Raw genomic sequence first — 23,233 nt, forward strand, 5'->3', positions numbered from 1 at the left:
CAGCGTACTTTTCAAAATTTTACCCGAGTCTTGCACCTTTATCTGATCTTTCACTGAAGAGCGTGCAAGAGACCACAGAAAGTATGAACATCAAATTTCTCTTTTGGGCCTTGAGTCCCAAGACTCAAGACCCAAAAGAGTCTTGAGTCTAACGCATTAGATCCAAGTAGACATCAAATTTCTCTTTTGGGCCTTGAGTCTTGGGACTTAAGGCCCAAAAGAGAAATTTGATGTCTACTTGGATCTATGCGTTCGACTCAAGACTATTTTGGGTCTTGAGTCTTGGGCCCTCTACTGGACCTCTACTGGCAGTGATGTCACACTTCGGTGCTCTATATCCATTGCCATTGACAATGCATTAGACGCTTAAAGTTAAATGTCTCAAAAACTACAAAACATTTCAAAGTAAAAAGTTCAAGCATTTGTGTCCACAGTAAGATGAATTATAAAAAGTGTGAATGGAGTTTCTAGGTGAAAGCGTTGTTTGAGGTGCCAAACCTTTTAGAGGAGTACATTTCTAAACCTATGAAACATTTCAAAGATTTGTTTTCAGGCAAACATTGTTCACAGTAAGATGAACATTTTAAAGTTTGAATGGGGTTTCTAGGTGTAAGTATGTAGGAATAATAGCCTGCCAAAGTTTGTACTTTTCCCCTTAAAATCTATAAAAGCAGTGAAGGTCAATGGCAAAATGGACAAGAGTTTCTAGGTGAAAGTGTTTTTTTGAGGTCCATTTTGCCATTGGCAATCACTGCTTTTATAGATTTTATATTGAGTTTCTATATTGAGGTCCTGTCTTCCAGGCAATTCACACAGTAAACATGTTCTCCCAGGGGTTTCAGCAACTTTATTAATTTGATAATAAAAAAAGAGCAGGAACATTACAACAAAAACATTGTTAACATCGTATTCAAGCCAAACAGAACACAGCTGATCAGTCCCACAATGCAACACTCCACATGGCGGCCTACAAAACAAACATCTGGGGTTCATTCAAGACAAGATTGGTTTGTTCTCTTAACAATGGCTTCAATTTCAGTGTATTGACCATTAACTGACATCAGTATACTCAATACTGGCAGTGACACTGAGTCACAATCTGAAATAGACCTGAAGTAGATTCAGAATCAGGGGAATAGAATCACAATCAGAATCAGAATCACTTTCTCAGCAAAGTAAGTTTGAAAATGCAAGGAATTTCACTCAAATGAGTCAAATTGAAAGAATTTCACGTTTCACGTACGCCAAGTCAAATCGAATAGAACATAGGACTATAAAAGTGGTAAAGAAGTTAAAAAATAAAATATACATACATTGGTTGATTTCAACAACATGTCAGAATAGATAAAAGCAAAACAACATGTCACTTGTTTAATCCAAGTCTTAGTTCAACAGTTCACCAATTTTGCCCCTAGCTGTCAATAAATCAATGCTACCTTGCAAATAAAAATGGCATCTATAAAACCTGAGACTCAAATTATTCTAACTACGAATGTCAGGTTTTATTCAGAGATCATTCTTCACATTTCTAAGTACCACAGGTGGTCTGCAAGAAAAAATCATAAGATTTTAACTACTACTCGGAAATCATATTATGATTTCAGAGTAGTAGTTAAAATCTTATGAATTTTACTTTAATCATGGCATTGTTGTGTGTTATAGTTAATTCATTAATTAAATAATATAAAATAAAATAGTAAAAGGTCATCTTACAAGGTAACCTTGTAGATGTGCTATTTTCGGTGAGCGAAACCGTCGAACGACGGAGTTTACATTAATCAAGAGCTGGAGCTACAAGGAAGAAGCGATCCTGATGTCTGAACTTTTTGCAGCACATCCGATTGTTGTAATGACCGTCACAACAGGCAGGAGGGACGCTGTGGTTGTTCATTACTCAAAACCTGACAATTAAGCACATTTAAAAATCAAGCATGGAACAGTGAATAACCAAATACTGATTTTATGTCTGTAAACTGAAATGTATTAATTAATTAAATATTTGTCAGTAATCTCTCAATACACCTCCACTCATCAACAACAACAATGGAACAGTTAACGAAGGTGATAGCATACTATACTATCCCATTCTGAAATATTAAACATTTTTTATAATTGTTATGATATATCACAGACTCTGTGATAATAGTGATATTCTCCCTGTTTCGGGCCATCCTGTGAATCTGGATATGTGCTTCAAAAAGTTATTCATCAGGTTTGCATAATCAATAAATCCTTCCTTTTTTTGGGGGGTGCCAGCATCTGGCCACTGAACAGTGTAAAATACTGAGGCACGTTTAAAACACAAAGTGGCGTGTAAATCCACCATGATGTTAACTACACCAGTGGTTCTCAACCTTTTCAGGCCGCGACCCCCCAGAATAATCATATTTGAACCCACCATTGACAAGCACTTGGAGTTGAGGCATTACATTTTGTTTGACTCTGTCCCACACATAAATATTGTGAAAATATATTTCCACAACTTTTGCCTCTTTTTTATATTATTTGACAATTTGGCCAATGTTTGACCAGTTTTTATAGTATAGTTTGTTGATTACTTTTGATGCAGTACTGGTCTTTTTCTCCCCCCCCCCCCCCCTTTAAAAGTAATTAAATTGTCACTTCAGTCATCTGGGGACCCCCGTGGGGGTCCCGACCCACAGGTTGAGAACCATTGAACTCCACCTGTGCGTGGAAGGAACACGACGGTGCCACGCGCCAAAAAAAAGCCAACGTACAAGCTCACAACGCGGCGCATTCGTGGCGCGTGCCGAGCGGAAACGAGGCATAACAATAAATGTTGTGGTGTGTAGCGTCCCACAACATGGGGGATGCTACATAATATTTTGAAGTAAAATTTGCAAAAATGAGTAACAACCCCACCTAAAAGTATCCATCAATACATCAAACTCTTTTGGCAGTCCCGGTATATTAAAACAAACACTTCAAAATGCATCACAGGTTGTCAAACCATTGTTTTGGCATCAAACATGCTGGGGGTGCAACAAACCCAAATACAGACAGACTGGCATTAATGCACACACCGAAAACAAACATACAAACCGCAGGCATCTGAAATATCAAACTCTTTTTTTTTGTTTGTTTTTTTTGTTTCATCGGTACATAAATAACTCACACACAGAGTGTTTCCAAAAATAAAAGCTCTTGGAGGTTCTTGAATTATTTAGATGTGTTTTGCTATATATATATAATGTATGCCAGAACGAATCTGCTTTGTAGCCTATATAACTCATAATTATAAAGAATAATGCATTAAAAAAATATTGAATAACTTCACACAACCTTTACAAAGGCTTAGACAGTGGATAAAGTGTGTTAAAGGTCAAGAGAGCATTAACACAGGCACAACAAGACTCCTCCAAATGTAAACATTAACGATGGTCTTCCTGCATTCATGTATAACTACATCTGAGAATGATGGCTTCTAGGTGAGACCGTTTCATCGCACGACGGCTGTCGCTTGTCGACAGGCTAAAAACATGTCACGTTGAAGATGAATGAAAGAAATGGTAGGACTGTGGACGGCTTTAGAGAAATTACCAGCTGTACGGCTGGTTATGGGACACAGGTTAGGTTTGGGGAAACAAGTTGCTTTATGGGAAGAAAAAAAGGTAGGTTTGGGGAAACAAAGGCTCTGGAAGGACACTGTCAAGCATTATTTTCTTTTAATGCAAATACAAAGACTAAATGTAGACATGAGTTATAATGCAAAGTTAAAATCTCACAAATATTGGTCCCATAGATTGTCGTATTCAGAGGCATTTTGTTGAAGAAGCTTGTCTTGTCCTAAATCAGTAAGGCCTGACTTCTGTCATACCTGGATCTACCTTGATCTACTGTAGCAAAATCATGAATGCAAGGACCCACTTTTACACTCTCACATTCAAATTAACGTTCAAGGACTCTCAGGACTTTCAGCTTGTCTCCAAAAGTAGTGTTCCTTTGAAGATTAACCACCAAAATAACAATAATAGTAATAATAATAATAATAAATAAAAATGTAAAATGACAGATGAATATGTCAATGGTTATGGCCATCAGATTTACTACGCAATACAATCCTCAGTGTTCATTTATCCATTTGTAAATCCATTTGTAACTGTGTACAAATGTAACCAAATAGGGAGAAGGCGCGAGAGAGAGAGAGAGAGAGAGAGAGAGAGAGAGAGAGAGAGAGAGAGAGAGAGAGAGAAGATGGATTTGTGTGATACACTACTGTAGATATTTATTTAATTAACAGTAAATTTCAATTATATATATTCTGATCTTTGACAATATATGGCGAAATATTCTCTGTCTCTTGGATATGGTAGGTTCTGCTTGTGTGGACCTCAACTTACATGGAATAATTGCGTAATTATAAAAACAGGTTTGGAGCAAATTAGACTGCAGTGAATCATTTCAAATATCTACTGTATATCTGTTTTGAGCATAAGCAAACATAATCAACGTAATTAAAGCCCTAATCACAATGCGCCGTTATTAAAATGAGAATGTTATGTCCTCCCTTTTATTATTATTATTATTATCATCATCAGTAGAATAACAGACAAACAGGGACCATTTAATTTGGCACCAGAATCACATGTTTGGCACAAACAAATATAATATTAAATAACGTCAGCCATAATGGTGTGGACTGTAAAACGCATACTTATAAGATAATCAGTGTTTTATGCTGTAGCAAATTACATTTTAAAAAGGAGGTTTGTCTGTGCGTTTCCATAATGTTGGACAAGTGTTTGGTTGGTTTACTAGTAGTGTTCGTTCAGTGAAATTTGTGACATGCAGCGGCGGGGAGGGGAGGGTCCAATTCATTATAGTTTTGCTTTTGTATTACGTTCAATTCTGCCCAAATAAGTGTCAAACGTTCACTGGTACTAGTGTTGATTTTGACAGCAAATTTTGATTCAGTTTTAGTCATAGTCTTTTGAATCAAATTCCATTTAGTTTTAGTCATATTTTAGTCATCTGAAATGTTTTACCAAGTTTTAGTTGACTAAATATCAGAAGATTATAGTCGACTAAATCTAAAGTTGATTTAGTCGACAATAATGTATTTTGGCGGGCCTTGATGACGTCGTAATGGCTGATTTTACACTTGGTTGCATGCTGAAAATAGCCAATCTATAAGCTCACAAGGCGTCGCAGCGCGACGCGTTGTGAGCTTGTTGTTGAGCGCAACCAAACATAAAATGACTTGTCTTTTAGTTCTACAGGATCTTTTCTCCACTAGTCCCTCCCTAACATTTTAGTCTAGTTTTTATTTGTTGACAAAATTGTCAATATATTTAGTCTTAGTTTTAGTCATCGCAGCTTAGTTTTTATATAGTTTTTGTCACTGAACAAAGGTGGTCGACGAACATTTTTCGTCATAGTTTTAGTCGACGAAATCAACACTAACTGTAGCTTGTTTCAGTCCTGTGACAATAACCTAATGCTGCAACTACTACGTATTTCAAAGAAAATAATGTCACTCGATTCGAAAAAAGTCCTTCAACTGCATCGTCAGATTGTTTCAGCTGAAGATTAAATGGCCTTTCTATAACACCTCCATCCAAAGTGCTTTACACAGGGTCGCATTCACCCATTCATACACCAGTTAGGAGTGTTCAGTCCCTTGCTCAAGGACACTTTGACACGCACACACAGCCAGGAGGAGCTGGTGTTTGAACCGTAGTAGTTGTGTGTAGTGGGATGGAAGAAGCTCAATTGTATATGCACAGTGCTCTCTGTGCTTAAACTGGTATTTCTGTCGTAGCCCAGCAACAGTTGCTTGGCAGCCTGGTAGTTAATTAGTTAATTAATGTTTGCTCCACAACCTTCACATTAAATTGTTCCCGTCAGTGCTACATTATTAATTCCTGAAGAGATAACACTCCACACGTAGCTTACTTGTTGACAGTAGTACAATCCTATAGTGTTAATTTATCCATTTGTAACTCTGAGAGTGTACAGATGAAGGGTCCATTTGCTTACATCTGGGACCGTTACACTCACATATTCCCCAGGTGTTCATTTTATACCTATTCAAAAATAGCAGAGTTACAAGCTCATAGTGCAGCACGCTACGAGCTGTTATATCTGCTATTTTAGAAAAATCTTGACCATTTTGTGCAAATCTTTGAATACATACATTTTTTTAGACAACCAGAAACTAAAATCTTGAGTTTCTGGCGGTCCCGGGAACAACATATTTTGATGGGGATCGGTGGCCAAAAACATATAATTTTGGGGGTCCTTGACATGAAAAGGTTTGAGAACCACTGATATAACAACATCAGTATTTTTTTTACATAAAACTGTTAGGATTTAGAAGACATTGGTAAAGATTTGCACACATTTTCATGATTTTTCAAAAATAGCAGGTCTACAAGCTCATAGCGCCGCACTCGGTGCCGCACTATGAGCTTGTATATCTGCTATTTTTGAATAGCCAAATCACTTGAGAATAATTGTTTTAAAAGACATAATGTATGTGTTGTTATAGTTGTCACTCTTGGTGTGGACAGCCCTAAACTCAGGGTCAATATGTTGACCACTTAAAATTGACAGAATTCTATTTCCACGAATTGTAATGAAGAAACCCACTCTCACATGCCGGCCCAAAAAGTCATTCGAACGTTAAACCCTAAAAGTTATATCTTATCATATCTTATTAAACATGTTGATGGTGGCGACGTTTTGACAGTCAAGTGTGGCGAAAAACAACAATTCATAAACACATAAAAGGAAAACAAAAAGTGAAAAGAAAACAAAACTCTATGGGACCTCGATATAAAATCCAACAAACAGAAACATGTAAATGTAAGTTGTCTTTACCTTTTAATATAAATAATTGGTCACTTCATATTTTACCAACATTGGTTATATATTGGGCCATAAAGAGATATTCCACTTTTCATCTGCCTGGTGAACTACTACTCTACCAGGCACGTTCACACAGTGAAATCCTGAGAGTGTAACAAAATGTCACTCTGTAGCTCTTGAGAGTGTACAAATGTAACCAAATGGACACGGAAAGGGTCCATTTGGTTACATTTGTACACTCTCAAGAGTTACAAATGGATAAATTAACAGTGGGGATTTCACTGTGTTTAGGTAAAAACCAAAGTGGGATACCCCTTTTAAAAAGCCAAGGCAGTAGTTCAGTTTGAAACAATACTTGTATACACATCTAGAACAACATGAACGGTGACAGGTTAAGCTCGTTTTGGCTTTTCCACAGCACAAAGAAGGCCCCTGTACCCACTGTAAACCTACTGTTGGTAAAAAAAAGATGTTATCGGGTCAAGACATCGGTAATCGATGGTCCGGGTGAGTGGTTCCCAAACTTCTTTAGCTGGAGACCCAAAAGAGAAGAGATCTGATGTCTCTCCGGGACCCCAAACTAGTGAAAATAGCCGATCTACAAGCTCACAATGTGTCACAGCTATTTTCCACTACTTGTTAATGTATTTATTAGTTTCAAATTTATGGAATTTCTTCGTTTTTTTTTCATATTTACTTATGAAATTATTTTGACATTTTTAAAAATGTGTTTTTAATTTACACAAAACTTCGAAATAACTATAATTAAAAACAAAATGTAGGAAATGGAAAATAAAGTGACATTTACTCGCGACACATACAAACACAAAATCTTCAAACCCAAACGGGTTCTAAATTCAGTATGGGTTACAGCATGGTGGTCTGTCTGTGCTGAGAAAAAACAAACATTTATGTTAAGATAAGATAAAAAACACTATTAATCCCGGGTGTTACAGCAGCACAATGTTATACAGTCCCTCACAACCGCAGGAGAGGACAACTTACACAGACAGGGACCATCTGACTAAAGATGTCTGAGATTAGATCTTCTCTCCTCCTTTGGCTGTCTAAGACAGTGGTTCTCAAACCTTTTCATGTCAAGGACCCCCAAATTGATACATTTTTTGCCGCGGACCCCCATCTCAAAACATTTTGTGTCAGGGACCCCCAGAATAGAAGATTAGTGTTATTATCATTTATTTATTTTTTTTAAGATTTCTCAAATTCTTTAAAAAAAAAAGCGATCTACAAGCTCACAGCGTGTCTTGTAGAACGTATAAAATAGGGTATAAAAGTGGTAAAAAAAAAAAAGATTGCGATGCTATATTAAGTAATTTTGCCCTTGGAATTGGATCCCCTGGGACCCTCCCCAAGGACCCCCTGGGGGTCCCCGGACACCACTTTGAGAACCAACTGCTCCAAAAGAGGAAGCCACTCACACATGAATGTATTTTCCTCTATTTAGGATATAGCGTTGAAAAAGTCAGATCACAAATTTAAACCAGGTTGTTGTTTTCTATTGGCCCCTGTACACAAGTACACAACACAACACGTCAAGCAGTGAGTTATTAAGAGTGGGAGTGCGTAGGCGCCGTAAAACCGCACCAGATGTTGAAATTTTACGTTTCCCAAGGGAGCCAAACTAGTGACAATAGCCGATCTACAAGCTCATAACACGTCGCTTCGCGACGTGTTATGAGCTTGTAGATCTGCTATTGTCACTACTTCTTAAAAAGGTTTTTTTTCTCCCCTCTAATTAATGGATTTTGTTTTCTTCATGGAATTATTTTGAAAAGAACCTTTGAACTTGTTTTTAACTTATGAAAATGTGTGAATATTATGGGATTTTTTTGAACATCCTTTGAAATAATAACAATAAAAAACTAAGTGTAGGAAACAAAAAAATTAAAGGGGTGTTCACTCGCGACCCATAAGAATTGGTCCCGCGACCCGCATATGGGTCCCCGACCCAGCGTTTGGGGACCAGATGTTGTAAACTGTGTCGTGCGTGTCACCGTACCGTACCTCTGTGATGAACACTGTCCTCCCTGGCGTCCCGCTCCTCCCGTAAACGTCCCGTTTCACAGGGAGAGAGAAGTAACAGGACGGACAAGGCTGCGTTACCTCAAAATGTCCACCAGAGGGGGTTAGAAGTGTGGTTTTCACGGCCACAATAAAGAAAAAAAATGAGGTTGGGTACAGTAGGTCACCCATCGCTTGTAGAGGGAATGAAACAGGAAGAGAAGAAGAAGAGATGGAGCTAGAGGAGAGAAAAAAGAAGGGGAAAAAAAAAAGAAAAACAGGAAGTAGTGAGAGTGAAGAATGAAGCAAGGCGAATGCTGATTGGTCATTTCTTTTCCTGTGATCTGGCTCTAGCTCTAGCATGCGCATTTCTTCTCGTTGGGCTGGGCGGGGCCTAGCTTGGTCGCTCCGTTCCCGTTGGCCGGTTCGGCGGGGGGTTTGTCCACACACTGCTCCATCCTCTTCATCACCAGGTCCAACAGGGTGATCACCGCCTTCTCCACCTCGGCCCCTGTCGCCGCGCTCGTCTCGAAGTACGGGATCCTGGAAAAAAACAAAAAAAAACAAATCATTGTTATTACACAGTCATTACACAGTAAAAATTCTGAGTGTTAATTTAACTAGCATTTAAGGTCCTTACTCATGGGGGTTTGGTGTGATTAATTCTGCAGAATTTTTAAAAAGTTTTTTTTAACTGTTGTTTGGGTTATTATGGGTACACATCCGTTCCACACACGGAAAGCGAATATTAAGCCAAAGCGACTTACAGTAAGTACATTCAACATAGGTAGGCAAGAAAACTACTAATCACCAGAAGTCTTAAGTGCATTCTCTTCTAAAACAAGCAACTAAGAGTGTACCTAGCGCTAAGATAAAAGTGCAATATATCAGCTACCTACTTTCTTAAACAGATGAGACAAATAGGAAAATCAAATGAGCAAGAGCTAAAACCAATAAGTGTATCAAATAAACAAGATCCAATAAAACAAGAGCTTGTACAAATAATTGACAACAAGTAGGCAAGGCTAAGAGGAAGGGTCAGGGTAGTGTTTCCTGAAGAGGTGGGTTTTCAGCCTGCGGCGAAAGATGGGCAGTGACTCTGCTGTCCTGACATCAGTGGGAAGTTCATTTCACCACTGTGGGGCCAGAACAGAAAAAAACTGTGACCGTGTAGATCGGCCAGAAGGACCACTGAGCGACGGGGAAACCAAGTGGAAACCGAAGTGGTCGGGCAGGGGTGTAAGCCCCGACCATAGCCCGGGGGTAAGAAGGAGCTGTTTCTTTTAGTGCCCTATGGGCTAGCTAGCACCAGGGTTTTAAACTGGATGCGAGCCGCTACAGGGAGCCAGTGTAGAGAACGGAGGGTAGTTGTGTGGGAGAACTTGGGGCGGTTGAACACCAGACGAGCTGCAGCTTTCTGAACATGCTCCAGAGGTCTGATGGCAGACGCCGGGGCACCAGCAAGGAGGGAGTTGCAGTAGTCCAACATTGCTTCTACATTGCAGTATTTTTTTTTGTTATTCAATTTTTATTGGTTTTACATTTTACAAACAAATATGCATTTCAATAAAACAATAATCATAAATAACATCATTATCCCCCACCCCTCTCCCTTTGCCCCCTCTTCATTCCCCCATCCCTTCCCACCCCCCCCCCTCCTTCCACATAGTCACACAACACAACTCCAGCATTATCAAGTCAATAGATCTTTCAGATCAGATATCAGATTTGTCCACAGATCGATTGTGCCCTGTTTGGCATGATTAATCCTGGCCGATGACAGTTCTAGATAGGCAATGTCCAAAAAGCTCCTTAGCCAGTGTGTTTTGGATAAGTCATGCGGAGGTTTCCAGCGTTGGACAATAATCTTCTTGGCTGCTGTAAGTCCTGCTAGCCATACTTTGCGTGCCTTTACAGTAAGAGATAGTTTAGAGTCATCATTCAAAAGATGTACAAATGGATCCATTGGCAGTTGTACTCGCATTAATTCTGATAAAGTCCCCAACACATTCCCCCAAAACTCCATAATCCCCGGACATTCCCATACCATGTGTACAAAAGAGCCCAAGGTTCCCGGGGCACAGAATGTGCAATACGGGTCAGGTGCCAGTCCCATTCGGTGCCTGATTCTGGGCGTTACATATGCTCTGTGACAGAACTTAAGATGTATATACTGATGATTTGGATTTTTTGATGCACCAGCTACGTTGTCCCAAATAGCATCCCAGTCCAATTCTAGCCCTAAATCTGTTATATCACAATTCCAGGCTTTCATCCCTGCTGAGGTTGTATATTTTTGAGAATTTAATTGATCATACAAATATGACACTATTCGTTTAGGAGCTCTCTGGAACCAGCTAAGAATGGGATGGTCTTTTAACTCAGTGCCCCAGGGAACCCTATTGGCCCTACAAACGGATCTCACTTTGAAATAAAAGAATAGAGAATGCCTATCGACACCATATTTTGAGACTATATCTTGAAAATCTAGAATGTTAACCGAACCATTAATATCTTGGAGAGTCCTAATGCCCTTCTCCTCCCAATTTCTGTTAGCAAGTGGTCTCCCCCCAGACAAAATGTGGTTGTTATTCCATATCGGAGCTGCTTTACACCATTTACTTTTAAATCCTATGAATCTCTCTACTGTTCTAAACACCTGTAACAAATATGAAAAAATCGGTCCATAGTATAGATTACATTTTCTGGTAGAAATACCCATCAGGAGGAAATCCTTCAATTGTACAGGGGCTAATAAGTCACACTCCAATTCTTTCCATGAAGATGTAATAACATCCTCCATCATGACATTGAGACTTCTTAATACAAATGACCAGTGATACAGTTTGAAATTAGGACATGCCCATCCCCCATCAGACTTTCTGTATTGAAGCACAGACCATTTTATGCTCGGCTTTTTACCATTCCAAATGTATTTTCTTAATGAGGTATCCAGCTTTTTCCAATATCCCGCTGGTGGTGCCAACGGGACCATTGAGCTGATGAAGTTGATGCGTGGTAAGATATTCATCTTAACCACCGCTATACGCGCTGGTACTGACGATGGCAGATGTTTCCATCTACTGATATCGTCTTCTATTTTTGTAGAAACTAATGAAAAATTTGTTTTAGCTATAGCCGATAGAGAAACACTAATTTTGATACCCAAATAAGACACTTCATCAGTAACAATAATCTGGGGAGGAATGGTCACGTCACATTGGTCCACATTCACAAGCATTAATGCAGTTTTTGATAAATTAACCTTACAACCTGAAAAGTACCCAAAATTCTCCAATATTTCCAACACAACCGGGAGTGATCTCTGCACATCCGCCATATATATCAATGCGTCATCAGCATACATCGAGACGGAATGTGATGTCGTGCCCACCGTAATAGGAGAGATCCGAACACAGCTCCTAATCAATTGCGCCAATGGCTCGATGGATAAATTAAAAATGAGTGGCGAAATCGGATCCCCTTGCCTAACCCCACGTTTTATATCAAACAGTTCCGAGAGGCCTCCTCCAACATTGACCCTAGCTGATGGAGTAGCATACAAAGTTCGAATCATATTGATAAAATGGTTTCCAAATTTGAATTTTTCTAATACCTTCCATATATAGGGAAACTCCAAGCGATCGAAAGCTTTTTCGAAATCAATAAACAGTAGGCCACATGCAGGAGGAATCTTGCCTGTTGCACTCAGAATGTGGAGGAGTCTACGAATATTGTCAGCGGCGAGACGGCCTTTAATAAATCCAGTTTGATCAGGACTAACTATTTTCCCAATGACCGTCTCAAGCCTGCTGGCCAGAACTTTAGAAAATATTTTTAGGTCTGCATTTATCAATGAAATTGGCCTGTAATTTGCACACTCCAGGGGATCCTTTCCGGGTTTTGGAATAACTGTAATCAGAGCTGTGTTCAGGTCTCTATGAAAAAAACCCTTCTCAATTGCATAGTTCAAAGTTTCCAACCATATAGGACCAACAACCTCCCAAATTGCTAAATACAGCTCCACTGGGATACCATCTATACCAGGTGAACGGCCCTTGTTAGTATCTTGCACAGCTTTAAGTAATTCCCCTAATGAAATAGGCGCATCCAATTTCTCTGTCTCCTCTGATGTTAAACTAGGCAAGTCCAGTCCTTCAAAAAACTCTGTAAAGTCCTCCTCTGATGGGACACCACCCCCTGTATATAGGTTTTTAAAAAAATCTTTAAATGTCTCATTTATTTCCTCTGTTGATGATACCACACCTCTTTTAACACATTTAATAGCTGGTATAGCCCTCTTAGCTTCTTGTCGTTTAAGTGTTAATGCCAGTAAATGGCTAGGCCTGCTGCCCTCTGCGTAGTACTTGTGTTTAGTTATGTGAATCATGTATTCTGCCCTGCGTCTTAATAAATCATTTAATTCTGCTTGTTTGGCTTTAAGCTCGTTTTCTATAGACATGGTGTAGTTCCTTTCAAGCGTGTCTTCTAACTCCTTACATTGTTTTTCCAACCGGGAAATATCTTGCAGTCTGGTTTTATGTAGATGGGAACTAAACCATATTGCATTATTTCTAATAAACCCTTTAACCGTGGCCCAGACTACAGTCATATCCGCTACACTGTCTTTGTTTATAGAAATAAACTCAGCCAGTTTCGTCCTCAATTGAGTAATAAATTCTTCATTTTTCAACAAAGTGCAGTTAAACCTCCATCTCGAAGCCTTATTTTTAATATTTCCGTAGTCAAATGAAGATATCACCGGGCTGTGATCCGACAGAAGCCTGGGTAAAAATTCTACTGAATGTACAGTGGACAGCAAGCCAGAGGAAATTAAGATGTAATCAATTCTACTGAAACTTTTATGCCTAGGGGAGAAATAGGTGTAGTCCTTCTCAAAGGGGTTGTGCACTCTCCATACATCCACCAGGTGGAGATCTTTAACAAAACAACTTAATGCTTTGGATGCAGAGTCCTGAACAGATGCCATAGATAAAGAGGATTTGTCTATTTTGCTATCAAATACAGCATTCATATCAGAGCCGATATATAGCTGATAATCATTTAACTTTAGAAGTTCTGCAGTGATTGAGGGGAAAAAGTCAGCTTCAAAAACGGTTGGTGCATAAATGCTAACAAATGCAACTTTTTTGCCCTGAATGGATGTACAGCAGAATGCTAAACGTCCCTTCCTGTCTGCGCCTATCTTATCAACGGTAATATTTATGTTGCGCCTTGACAATATCATCACTCCTTTTGTACGTGTACCATCTGATGAGGCCACAACTGATTTATAGAACTTATTTTGAACTCTGGGGGTGTCTTCAAGTTTAAGATGCGTTTCCTGCAAAAGAGCAATGTCAATTTTCTTCCTTCGTAAGTAATCTAGGACCTTAGAGCGTTTTTGTGGTGTGTTTAGACCTCTGACATTAAAAGATAATACATTAAAGGACTCTAACCTTCCCATGTCATTAACCTTGCCTTGGATTTGTTGTGATTTGTTAGTGGAACTTCGAGGAGTCCTTCCCCCCACCCCCCTCCCTCTGCCCGCCCCCTCCCCCCTCGCCCCCCCCTCCCTCCCACTCGCTCCCTTACTTCCCCCCACCCCCCTCCCCTGACTTTGTAACATCAGTGAGAAACACTTAGCAACGTCTGTCACTGAACACTGTCTGCCCCCCCCCCATTATTAATACAATGATGAAACCTTACCCACAGATACAAAATAAATGATAGAAAAATAACCTACATAATCCTAGGTAAACACAACTCAAACATACGTATTCGTTGATACATACTTATTAACTATGTGACCGAAAAGACCATCACACCAAAGGGTGGCGTCACTCTCACCGCGGCTCCAGTAAAACGAACGGAGAAGAGAAAAGAAAAGAGAGAAGAAAAAAAAGAAAAAACATTGGAGCACGGAGCCTTTCGGCTACCGTGGCGCAGTTAAAACTCAACCTAAACATACACCTCTCTTCCAAGTTTAGTAGTCCACCGCAAAAAGGAAAGAACATTGCATTTTTAAAAATAAAATAAATACAAAATATATAAATAAAAATATACAGACGACTATTTACCTCGTATAGACTTCTCATATGCAATGCCCTGAACACAATATACTATATGGACTGTAACATACTTTCTAAGGTGCCTTGGTTTTCTTCAAAACAAAAAATAAAACAAACAAGCGAATATGCATATAAATGTTTCAAAAAATCAAAAAATTAACCCCCCAGTGCAGTCGCTTGTCCATGTCTGCCCACTCCACAGCTCACCCATCTCCATTACGCATCGTTGTTGTCGTTCTCGTTGTCGATCTCCGCAGCCTCCTCCTCCATCCTCTCGCCCTCCATCGCCGCTGGATCCAAGGCGTCTCTCGCTTCCTCCGCCGTGTTAAAAGACATTTTCCTGCCCTTGTAGTTGACTTTAAGAATGGCCGGGTAGATGAGATACGACTCGATGCCTTTTTGCCACAATTTGGTGCGTATTTCTTTGAACGCGCGGCGGTCTTTCGTCGTACCAGGGCTGTAATCGGCAAAAAACAGCAATTTGGCTCCCCCAGGTAGAGTCGGCTTGGCTTTCCGTGCTCCCTCCAGGATCGCCTGTCGGTCGGGGAAGTGTAGAAGCCTGAAGATCATCGTTTTCGGTCCCGATTTCTTGTTGGAGAAGATTCTATGTGCCTTGTCGACGGTCACCACCGCATTACGCAAGCTCTTCATGGTTGGAATCCATTTGGGTAACATCTTCTGGAGGTAACCCCTCGGATCATCTCCTTCAGCACCAGTCGGCAAACCGACCAATCTGACATTATTAATTCTGGCCCGATCCTCCAGCTCGTTCAGCTTCTTCTGGACCCTAATCAATTCAGCAAGGCAGGAATCATTGATTCCCTCGCCCGTGCGTACGTCAGCTTGCAGGCTATCTAATCGGTTGGACATCGTGTCAAACTTTTCAGCGTGGATCACTAGTTGCCCTTTCAGGGACTTAAGCATATCGCCATTATCTGCCAAACCTTTCTGTATGGGGACCATAGCTTGGCCAATTGCATCTTTTACGATGGAAGCTACTAGTCCTTGCCAGGTTCCCATCTGCGATTCAATTGTTTGTTTGATTAGCGTAGCTATATCCCCCGTTAGCATGTTAGCCCTTGGTCCGTCGCCCGGCTCTTGTTGTTTGTAAGGCGAGGAAGCGAAAGGGTCGGATTGTCCATCCATAATGGTGAAGTTTAGATCTTAAATTGTATCAACGTTGAAAAAAATTTTGGAAAAAAAGTAGTCTATGAGTCGAAAAATATATATAAAAAGAGGAAAGTTTGTCAGCGCTCAGTGCCGTGCGGCCATCTTGCTTCGTGCCTCACGTGACCACCCTACATTGCAGTATTGATACTTTTACTTAAGTAAAACATTTGAGTACTTTTTCCACCACTGCAGAGTAGTTAAATTAAGTAGTAAATCTAAATGTAGACCTACCCGTATTTATCAGCTAGCTCCTTGGCCTGTTTCTCTTGAACTTCTCTCTGGTCGGCGAGGTCTGCTTTGTTCCCCACCAGCACTATGTCTGGGCTCTCACAGTAAGCATTGGCTTGTAGCTGACCTATGGGAAACCACACACAGAGGCACACCTCTGTTCAATTACAGACAGACAATTACACTCAAAGTGGGGTCCGGGGACCCCCAGGGATCCTTGAGGGGGTTCCCTTATAAAAATGTGTTATTAGTTAATATATCAGTGTAACCACTTTAACCCTATTTTACACTTAGGCTATTCGAAAATAGCCGATCTAAAAGCTCACAATGTGTTTCAATTGCAAGGCTTTGTGAGCTTGTAGATTGTTTATTTTTGAGGGAATATTTTGAGGACATCTTTAAGATTTATTTTTAAGATTTATAACAAATATTCTCTTAATTATGGGGGTCCCTGGCACAACATCTTCTCAGATATTAATTTGGGGGTCCTTGATAAGAAAAAGTTTGAGAACCATTGAATTACAGTATATTATAGGGGAAATAAAGTGAAGCACTTACTCATCCAGTTTCTCACGTTTAAGAAGCTCTGCTGGCTTGTGAGATCGAACATGAGCAAGAACCCCATGGCGTCCCTGAAGAACGCTGTTGTCAGGCTACGAAACCTGAGATGCACACGCGCACACACACACACACACACACACACACACACACACACACACACACACACACTTTAGAATACTTATTCTTGACATACAGTATGTGTCTTAACACCATGGATATGATATCCAGAATCTGTTCTACACAGTATGAACATTAAGTTGTGTGTGGCACAGTGTGTTTGTCTGTGTGCCCAGTTTACAACTACGGACTTGTACGACATCAGCTCTGTTAGGAAACGGGTTCTCTTGTGTGAGACGTCAGACCAATGCTCGATCAGGGAGAGAGAGAGAGAGAGAGAGAGAGAGAGAGAGAGAGAGAGAGAGAGAAGGAAAGAGAGAGAGAGAAAGAAAGAGAGGGAGAGAGAGGGGTATAAGGGAGAGGGAGAGAGGTTGTGTGTAATAATGTAATTAGAAAATGGCATTTTTTATACATCTCTAATAGTCTTATACTGTTTCTAATTACAGATCAGCCTCCCCCACCCCTCTCCCCCCAGAATGACTTGGCCAAGAAGAGATTAAAAAACAACTTGTTGAAGGATATTCCACCACAGAGTTGGGAAAAACGAAACTCCTGCATTTCCGAGAAATGCATCTGAAAGCCCCCAGAGCTAAACAACTCAACGTCTGTCTGTAAAACCTCCATTGAAATGAGTGACTGTACTGTCACACTATACACCTACTACAGCTTCTGAGATGAAGGGAGCTGAGCGGAATACGTTATGTTACATAACAGATAGTGATTCACAGAGCTGTGTGAGTCATTAGACCTTTTATAAAATGAATCAAATTAAATATGGAAAAGACAAGAAAAGACATCTAATGTCTGCGCACAGTCATTTTAACGCCCAGATCAATACAGACTTAGCCCTCCCCTAAGTGACAGCTTAGCCACAGTTATCAGCCTTCAATGACACCAAACGTTAAATCAAACGTTATTTGAACAGAAAACATGTCATAGAAGGAAAACAATTACATTGGTGGAGAGCCTGACACACTGGCGTCAGGAAAACATCCTAGTAGGCATGTAACGATTTATCGTAAATCGATTCAAACTGGCGACAATTTAAATTGATTTAATAAAAAATGTAATACAATGCAAAAAGCTGAGGGCGCGTCAAAAAAGAGAATAAAATACAGGAGCTTTGTAAGAGAATTAATAAAAAAAAAATGCTACTGTATTGAAAAGGGGATAAGAGAAAACATAGCATTGTAAAAACATTTAAGAGAAGAAAATACTGGATTTGTGTAAGAGAAATAAAATAACAAAATCGGTCATCTGTCTGGAAAATAATTTTGTGTTAAAAAATAATGCAAAACCGTATTGTGAACCTAGCATCGTAATTCGAATCATATCTTGAGTTGAGTGAATCGTTACATGCCTACATCCTGGCTCTCAACGTCGACGAGACCAAAGAGCTGATGGTGGTCAGGCAGAGAGCACTCCTATAACATAGATGGCGCCACAGTGGAGAGGAGACCACATTACTGAGAACCTCACCGGGAACGTGCACACCGAAAACAAATGGTGAGGAAGGCACAACAATGCCTGTGCTTTCTCGGGTGGTTGAAGTAAACCCATTAGAACCGGGAAAGCATCTGTGTCATTTTAGATTTTAGCTATATGACAAGCAGATAGATTGGCTGATGGTTAAAGGTTAAAGACAGCCCGCCTACCTCTCCTGTCCAGCCGTGTCCCAGAGTTGCAGGTGAACCTTGAAGGTCTTTCCTGCGGCCGTCCCATTGGGGTTGGACGCTGTGTACATCTGGACAGGGTGAGATGTCAAAGGTGAGTAGGGAGTAGGGCCACATTTCTTTTAGAGTTCATTGAGATATCCTTTTGGATAAATGAGAGTAAGAGCATCTTTTGTGTATTAAGGCAGACAGTAGGATCGTTCATTGAGAGACAGTGGAAGAGGGATAGACAGTAGGAAAGCTGAGAGGGAGACCGTGGTAATGCTTAGCCAAAGTATCTATAGGAAGGTGGTGGGAAGGCAGACTCTGGATGCATTGTAGGATGGCAAAGGTAATTATTTGCAGTGCTGGGCCAAACACATTGACTCAACGTCCAAACATGATTAAAAAAGTTCATTGATGATCAACTTAAAGAAAAAAATGCAAGAAAACAACAGAACAAATGGCATGTGTTTCAGAGCACAGCCTAACCTCTCTGTCTACTGCGTTGGTTCTCAAAGTGGGGTCCGGGGACCCCCAGGGGTACTTCAGGGGGTTCCAGGGGGTCCCCAGCTAAATGATGGATAGGAACCAAATGGACCCTTATGGGTCTGTAACTCTGAGAGTTAAATTAACATTGATTTTACAATATAAATTGGGGTCCCAGAGATAGAAATGCCATTAAATGGGGGTCCGTTGCCCTAATGCATGTCAAACTGGGGGTCCTTGAAATTAAAATGGTTGAGAATCACTGCTAGAGAGCCGTAAAAATCTTCTCTTATGGGGGTCCCTGGCTTATCTTTTCAAATGGGGGTCCACGGGCTAATAAGTGTCAATTTGGGGGTCCTTGACATGAAAAAGTTTGAGAACCACTGGTCTACTGCAGGGGTGGCCGACTTTGATGATGCAGAGGGCCACTATGTTTACACACTCACTCCAGAGGGCCACTATGTTTACACACTCACTCCAGAGGGCCACTATGTTTACACACTCACTCCAGAGGGCCACATTGCATATACTGTCGGGCAGAAATCTCTTATCTCCGTATATCTCCAAACTTTTTTCATAAATGAATGCTGTACTTCGACATTCTATGTCACACAAAAGTAGCAAAAATAGCCGATCTACAAGCTCACTGCGACACGTTTTGAGCTTGTAGATCTGCTATTTTTGAATTGGAATCCTGATTTATTTTTCTATTTTTTAATTGGAATCCTGATTTTTTTTGTTGCTATTTTTGAATTGGAATCCTGATTTTTTTTTTCTTCCATTTTTTAATTGGAATTCCGAAAAGTAAAATTTGTATTTCATTTCAAATGCATTTAGTTATACTTATGTTAACTTTATGAACTTAAATACGAATAAATTGGACAGAAAAAAGACAATCAAATTTTAATACTAGTCATTAAGCTACTAATATAGACTGAAGTAATTAAAGCGGGTCATTGTTGCATGTTTGGAATTGTAACAGCTGAAATCAATAATATATCAGTATTCTGAAATTAACATGCGGGCCGCATAAGTGAAGGTGGGGGCCGCCAGTTATCCATGTATGGTCTACTGGCTTGAAACTCACTGCATCCCCTCCTCGGTGCAATCTGCGTCAACCATAACACCTGCATCCTGTATTTTACCCATTTTTTTGTCTTGTCTCGATTGCACCATTTATATTCGTCCATTTGAAAATAGCCGATCTGTAAGCTCACTTGTGAGATTGTAGAAAAATATTTTTCACACATTTTATACATTTAAAAACTTGTGAAATGGGATATTCTGCCTAATGGGTACTTTCTACTTTTGGTAAGCACATTTTGATAACAATACTTTTGTACTTTTACGCGAGTACATTTTGTGTTCCGGACTTTTACTTGTAACAGAGTATTTCTACGTTGCAGTATTGATACTTTTACTTAAGTATAAAATGTGAGTACTTTTTCCACCACTGACTAGTTGGAATCGATTTACGATAAATCGTTACATGCCTATAATGTGTGCTGTGCAATCAACCAACAGGTCAGACTACTTATATGTGCATGTAATATATTGCTTGAAAGATCATTTGATCAACATTATGTAAAATCCAGAGGAATCATGGAATGAATCATTAGGAAAAATGTAATCTCTGTGTGTGTACCTTTGGTTTAATTAATTGAAAAACGGATCCATTAATGTTCACAGACAGAATTGTTATTCACACAGTGACTAAAATCATCAATCACCTCTTGTCTGTCTGTCTGTCTTTCTTTCTTTCTTTCTATCTTTCTTTCTTTGTCTAAAACGGTTCTCACACACAATCATAAAGACAGAGGAATGAGAGAAAGGCAGAAGAGGTGAGGAATAATAACCAATTTGATGAGTCATGCAGTGGTTGGGAGGATTAAAAGGACATCATTTCAAACGAGACAGAGGTGAGCACATGGGCTGAGACGTGTGTCCACATGTATGTTCACACACACACACACACACACGCGCACGCGCGCGCACGCACGCACGCACGCACGCACGCACGCACGCACGCACGCACGCACACACACACACGCACACGAACACACTCAATACTCATCACCGATTACATACTGTGTTCATTTTCTTTAAACGCATTGAGACCTGAAGCCGATTCTACATGTCTCCTAAATCCCAACAGTTTTCTGAAAAACGTATGTTTCTATATCAGTGGTGCTCAATCTTTTTCATGTCAAGGACCCCCAAAATTATATGTATTTGGCCGCGGACCCCCATCTAAAAATATTTTGTTCCGGGGACCCCCCAGAAGCAAGGATTTGAGTAAAAAAATATATATATTCAAATATTTGCACACATTTTCACGATTTTTCAAAAATAGTAGATCTACAAGCTCATAGCGCGGCACTCGGTGCCGTGCTATGAGCTTGTATATCTGCTATTTTTGAATAGCCCAAAGTGTAAAATGATGCTTTTTAGCTAAAAAAAACTGACACAGATGCGTTCCAGGTCTTAATGGGTTTTAAAGGTGAGTGGGCCCATTGGCACAGATGTCTTTCCGTCTCACAGAGACAGACATGGAAGCAGTTTTAGGAGAGACAGACAGTGGGAAGGTTGAGAGGGAGACCGTGTTGGGAGAGACAGACAGCAGGAAAGCTAAGAGGGAGACATTGTATGGGTGAGACAGAAAGCAGGAAAGCTGCAGAGACAGTGTTAGCTGAGAGGGAGACAGTAGGAGAAGCTGAGAGGTGAAACAGCGTAGGCAGTGGTGGAAAAAGTCCTACATTTTTATTACTTAAGTAAAAGTGTCAATACTGCAATGCTCTGTTTCAAGTTAAAGTACAGAATTCAAAATGCACTTAGAGTAAAAGTACAAAAGTATTGGTATCAAAATGTGCTTAAATTACCAAAGGTAAAAAGTACACATTATGCAGAATGTCCCATTTCACAAGTTCAAAATGTTTTTAAAAAATGTAGTAGATCAGCTATTTTTAAATGGCCGAAATATACAGTATATAGGGCAGAAGTAGTTAGTTTATGTTTTGTAATAATAATCAAAATCTACAAAGTAATTAGTAACAAAAAAAATCTAATAATTGTGGTGGAGTAAAAGTACAATATTTGCCTCTGAGATGTAGTGGGGTAGATTTAAAAGTACAGAAAAAAAAAAAGAAAAAAAAATTAAAGTAAAAGTTCCTCAAAATTGTACTTAAGTAAATGTACTTAGTTACTTTACACCACTGAGTGTAGGAGAGACAGACTGTAGGAAAGCTGAGACAACGTATAGGGAGACAGGAAGCTGAGAAGAAGGAGACTAGGGAGACCAACAGAAATACATCTGAGAAGGAGCGCAGCATAGGAAAGATATCCTACTTACCACCCTCTTTTCCCTAAAGTCGATGCCGACTGTGGTGATGAACTTGGGGTTGAACTTGTTGTCTGTGTATCTGTACAGGAAGGTGGTCTTCCCTACGCCAGAGTCCCCCAGCGCCAGGAGCTTTATAAGGTAGTCGTAATCTCCATCAGTCATAGTGAAGATGACAGTTTACCTGCAGAAAAGATACATTGAAAATGCAAGAAATGCATGAATGAACTAGAAAAAGTGCTCCTCGGAGCACAGGTCTCCGCCAGGTCAGGTAGGTTATTGTGGCCTCCTGGTGGCGCTATAATAGGCCAATGTGAAAAGGGTGCCCGTTTTTTCTTAGGCCTTTCACGGCAATCGGACACTGCATTCATGATGGCATTTTGTTCCAAAAATGTGTTTTGCTAAATTAGACCTGCTGGTGGCGCTATAACAGGCCAATGTTAACTCACTGAGTGCCATTAACGTGTTTCACGTGTTTTTACCGCTATGGCGCTGGGTGCCATTAACGTGTTTGACGTGTTTTTGAAAAAATAGTAAAAAATATATATATATATATATATTTTTTTTTTCTTTTTTTTTTTTTTTTGAAAAACATGTTCAGAACCCAAGATATCATCATCTGAAGATGTGCAGCTCCATCCACTCCTTGTTTAACTTAGAACTGAAAAAGGCTGTATCTCGCTTCCTAAGCACTTTTTGTTTTCTGTGAAAAAAACTCTGGCACTTTTCAGAATCAATTCTGAAATAATTCTGAC

The 23,233-nt window shown here is 39.9% G+C and overlaps 1 protein-coding gene across 3 annotated transcripts in view; it reads right to left on the reverse strand.

The window, feature by feature from the left end:
* Positions 1–834: 834 nt before the first annotated feature.
* The window catches only part of rab27b (RAB27B, member RAS oncogene family), a 66,323-nt gene continuing 43,924 nt past the window's right edge, over positions 835–23,233 (reverse strand). For 2 of the 3 annotated variants that reach the window (XM_084047371.1, XM_084047370.1), the window contains exons 2-6: positions 22,491–22,662; positions 18,656–18,744; positions 16,881–16,984; positions 16,326–16,449; positions 835–9,396 (exon numbers count right to left, since the gene is read on the reverse strand). In XM_084047371.1, the coding sequence (XP_083903497.1) occupies positions 9,210–9,396; positions 16,326–16,449; positions 16,881–16,984; positions 18,656–18,744; positions 22,491–22,643 (657 nt within the window). In that variant the 5' untranslated portion in view covers positions 22,644–22,662 and the 3' untranslated portion in view covers positions 835–9,209. The remainder of the gene's footprint in view (positions 9,397–16,325; positions 16,450–16,880; positions 16,985–18,655; positions 18,745–22,490; positions 22,663–23,233) is intronic. The other variant, XR_014600006.1, reaches the window with a different exon arrangement.

Source organism: Gymnoscopelus microlampas (assembly GCF_963454915.1).
Source record: "Gymnoscopelus microlampas genome assembly, chromosome: 21".
Taxonomy (NCBI): Eukaryota; Metazoa; Chordata; class Actinopteri; order Myctophiformes; family Myctophidae; genus Gymnoscopelus; species Gymnoscopelus microlampas.